Source organism: Otolemur garnettii, unplaced genomic scaffold, assembly GCF_000181295.1.
Source record: "Otolemur garnettii isolate 467f Iridium unplaced genomic scaffold, OtoGar3 scaffold00104, whole genome shotgun sequence".
In the NCBI taxonomy this organism is placed as follows: Eukaryota; Metazoa; Chordata; class Mammalia; order Primates; family Galagidae; genus Otolemur; species Otolemur garnettii.
Window position 1 is genome coordinate 4154071 of NW_003852499.1, and position 3939 is coordinate 4158009.

The 3939-nt window shown below is 32.5% G+C and overlaps 1 protein-coding gene across 3 annotated transcripts in view; it reads left to right on the forward strand.

Annotated features, from left to right (window-relative positions):
• Window positions 1–3939, forward strand: part of CUNH12orf4 (chromosome unknown C12orf4 homolog) — a 44645-nt gene that overhangs the window by 26408 nt on the left and 14298 nt on the right. For all 3 annotated transcript variants that reach the window (XM_012809316.2, XM_023517120.1, XM_023517119.1), the window contains exon 10: window positions 2814–2888. In XM_012809316.2, coding sequence (XP_012664770.1) covers window positions 2814–2888 — 75 coding nt within the window. The remainder of the gene's footprint in view (window positions 1–2813; window positions 2889–3939) is intronic.

The window sequence follows — 3939 nt, forward strand, 5'->3', positions numbered from 1 at the left end:
TTGTGATATGGGCTAATCTCACTGGAGTTAGATGATATCTCAGAGTAGTTTTGATTTGCATTTCTCTGATGATTAAGGATGGTGAGCATTTTTTAAATTTTTTCTTAAATAGAGGAAACATTTTCAAGATTCACGACTCCAACTGTACAAAAGAGCGTGCAGTGAAAGCTTTCTTAAATCTGTCTTGTAGCCATCCAGTTTCTCTTTTCAAAGGCAGCCAGTTCTATCTCATGTGTGCCCTTCAGACAGATGTTTGTTTATATGTATGTATGTGTATTTATTTCCATTTTTCACACAAATGGAGGCTTTCTGCACACACTATTCTGTGCTCTGCCTTTTTCACTAAATGATTTATCTTGGAGATCATTTCCTATCACCCTCTACTTATTTGCTATTGCATAGTAGTCTATTCACATATCTTATAATTAATCCCCTGCTGATAGACATTTAATCTACTCCTAATTTTTTATTATAAATAGTAATGCCTAGTAATGATGAAAAACCTAACATATGAATCATTGTGCATGTGTTGTGAGCAATAAGCATGTCTGCAGAAGAGATTCTTAAAGATAAGTTCCTGGGTTAAAGGGCACATACATTTATAATTTTGATTGTGTTAGAAATTATTCTGTATATCGGTCTCACCAATTTATATTTCCACTAAAGTAGTAGTGACTTTGTTGTGGCGATATGTGTTAGCCAAGCTAAGGGTTAAAAATCAGTATAGAAGTACAGTAGAACCTCTGTAAGTTGACCCTCAAGGAACTATAACAAACCAGTTCACACATGCAGATGGTCAACATAAGGATGGTCAGTAGTACGTGTACTACTGACAAGTACATGTGTTGTATGTCTGGTCTATAAAAATTACTTCAACTTACGGAGATGGTCAACTGTGGAAGTTCTACTATATATCCTAAGAAAGGACCATTTAGAAAATCTTATTATGCCCTCTTATTCTTCTACCATCTTCCTCCATCTCATTTAGACTGGCAATGATGATCACAGACATTTTAATATTATTCTTAGTAGTGACTTAAAAGCTTAAAGATGGAAATCATGACAGGTTTGGGAGAAAGGGGAGGATTCTAAGTATATTTACAAGAGATAGAAAGTATGCAGTAAATGACAGGAAGTTTTTAAACCACATACAGTTAAGGCAATTTGTGTATATCATGGTTTCATTTTGTTCTTGTTCAAGCAGCTACTTTGTGGTTTGAGTCAGTGATGCAAGTAGGTTTATAAAAGACAACTTTCATAGAGGACTCTGCATGTACTTACAGAGGAGATTTGTGAAAATACTTTCTCTGTCCTTTCCTTTTCTGCGCATGCCTATGTATTTTTTTCTGCAAGTTTACATCCTGATATTCTAAGGCATTCCATTGTTTTTCTTACTGTGTTACTTATATTAGCATCTTTATATTTCTTTGGTTCATAATACAAACTCAAACTGGTTTTGTATACTTTGTAATACTTTTTAAAAAATAAAAACAACCATGTTCTTGGTATTACTAAACAGAGTATTACTGTTAAGACATGAAGTGGGGAGTGGATATGAACTATGAGCTCTTGTTTCCTTAATAGGGATTCTGTTTGTTCATATCCCATGTCAACAAAATTAGAGTTCTGGATTATCCTTCCTTGTTACTTGTGCTATGATCAGGCATTTATTCAAAGCCTGTCAATTATATGCCTCTCTATTAGAAACAGAACGTTATATTAAATATAGATTTTAGCAATACAGAGCCTTCCCTCTGTGCTTGTCTCTTGATTTATAAAATATATGCATTTACAAGGCATGATATTATCAAAGTAGACACTAGACAGTTAACTTTCAGTTAACTTTTATTCAGATCGCTTTCAACATAATATTTTAGCATTTACAGTTTACTCCTTTGAAGGTCTGTTTTCATGTGATTGCTCTGATACCGAAGGCCATTTCAGACTGGATTCCAAAACAGTTTTTAATTTAGCTGGAATAAATATACACCTTTTAAAGCTAGCTACTTTGAAGGCTAATATTTATTTTGCATTTGTAAGTTCCATATAATCCTTATAAAATGCAGATGTATCTTCTATTGAAAATAAATGTATTTATGTAAAATAATTTATGTTCAATCTTAATATTATGTTCAATCATAATGTTTCTTGCTTTGCCAACATTTCTACCTAAAAAAAAATCATGCCTTCAAATAAGAAAGCAGAAAAAGAATGTTCCATTTGAAATAGTTTCACATATCTGCTGGAAATTAAGTGTATATGCACATACAGTATTAAATAAGAAGTAAACTTTAGGAATGAACTGAATATAAAGCAGTTCCTGGTGTCACTAGCCATTTATTTGTAGTCCTGGACAAGTTATATCAACAACAGTGAGTCAGATTCTAAAAATAAAGATGGCCACCCTACAACTATCTAATGAAGTTATTTTATGTGTAGTTAACTTAGTACCCTGCACCTCTCAGATGAAAAATAGGGTATTGGCATGTGTTAGGCTTTAGAGCCTGAGTATGTGAGTTCAAGACCTGATTCTACCACTTATCTGTACATGCTTGTTTAAATTAGTTAACCCCCATGCAGGCCTCTTTTTCCTCATATATAAAATGAAGTTAGTAGCAGTTACCTCATAGGGTTCTGGTTTTAGGGTAACTGTAAGAATTAAATGAGACCATCTATATAAAGCATATAGCAGAATGCCTGGCACATAGAGGCCTTTTATAAATTTTTGCTATTGTTGTTATTATGTTGGCAATAGTAATGATGTGTTTTTATATGTTGTTATTTTCTTCCATGATGTATTATGTTATAAACAGACTCTGGAAACCAAAATGGAGGAAGTGATGATAAAACTAAGAATGCTGAAAGAAACTATTTAAATATTTTACCAGGTAAGTATTATTTTATTTTAAATACTATTTGCTTATAATCACATATACTAAAATTATAGATTTAAGGCATAAATTCTTATGGGGTACATTATAAGCTGATTGTCTTTTAAATCACTTTGAAACAACATTTTTTATCTATATAATACACTTTCACAGGTGTTCTCCAGTGTGAAACTTTATTCATGTACTGCTACTGACTTTTTTCTAGATATATACAAGAAAAATTACTGAAGCAATTGAATAAGTTTTATCATTATTTGCTATTTTCAAATTTCCTTTTATACATTGTTTCTTAGTTTCTTAAGGAATGAACCAAGAAATAAATTTTACTCTGAAATGTAAATAGTATGCTTCTTGGTCTTGTGCTAAGATCAAGTGAAATATAAACAGCAGTACATAGAGATGTAAATAGTTGAGCTTAGGGAAAAAAAATAGGTCATTTTCTTTAGAATCTGATTTGCGTTTCATCTTAGCTAGTTCTGCTTTCCATTTCTTTTATTTCCTTTTTTATTCTTAGATACATTATCTAACAACCAGAAATTCAGTCTCTCAAATCCTCATTTGATTGAATTCAATCTGATGACCTGTAGTCACATTTATATGACCAGGCATAAGAAGGGTGGCCCATTAGTATACTTTATAAGTATCAAGTTTTTTAAAACTAAATGGTAAATTTTGCAGTTTCAGAAATAGCCTTCTCTTGATACAGGTTTCTGTTCCCTCTAAGGTAGTTTCCTCACATTTCCTTCCCCAGATCGTCAACGTGCAGCTCATATTACATTATCCAAGCAAATATCATACCCATTTCTAGTATTCTTCTTGTCGGATCCAGTCAGTCAGCTTGTGGTCATCACCCTCTGAATTTCCTCCCACCTTCAGATATGGATAATGTTAGAATCACCACAGGCTGTTTCCTTTACTTTGTGGGGCAGGAAACCATCCTCCTCTTCAGCTAAAAATACCTTCAATGAAGGATTTATTATATTTCTCTTTTCTCTTCATAGATCCATAATTTAAATCATCCATATTTTGTGGCTTTCTTAAAATGTGC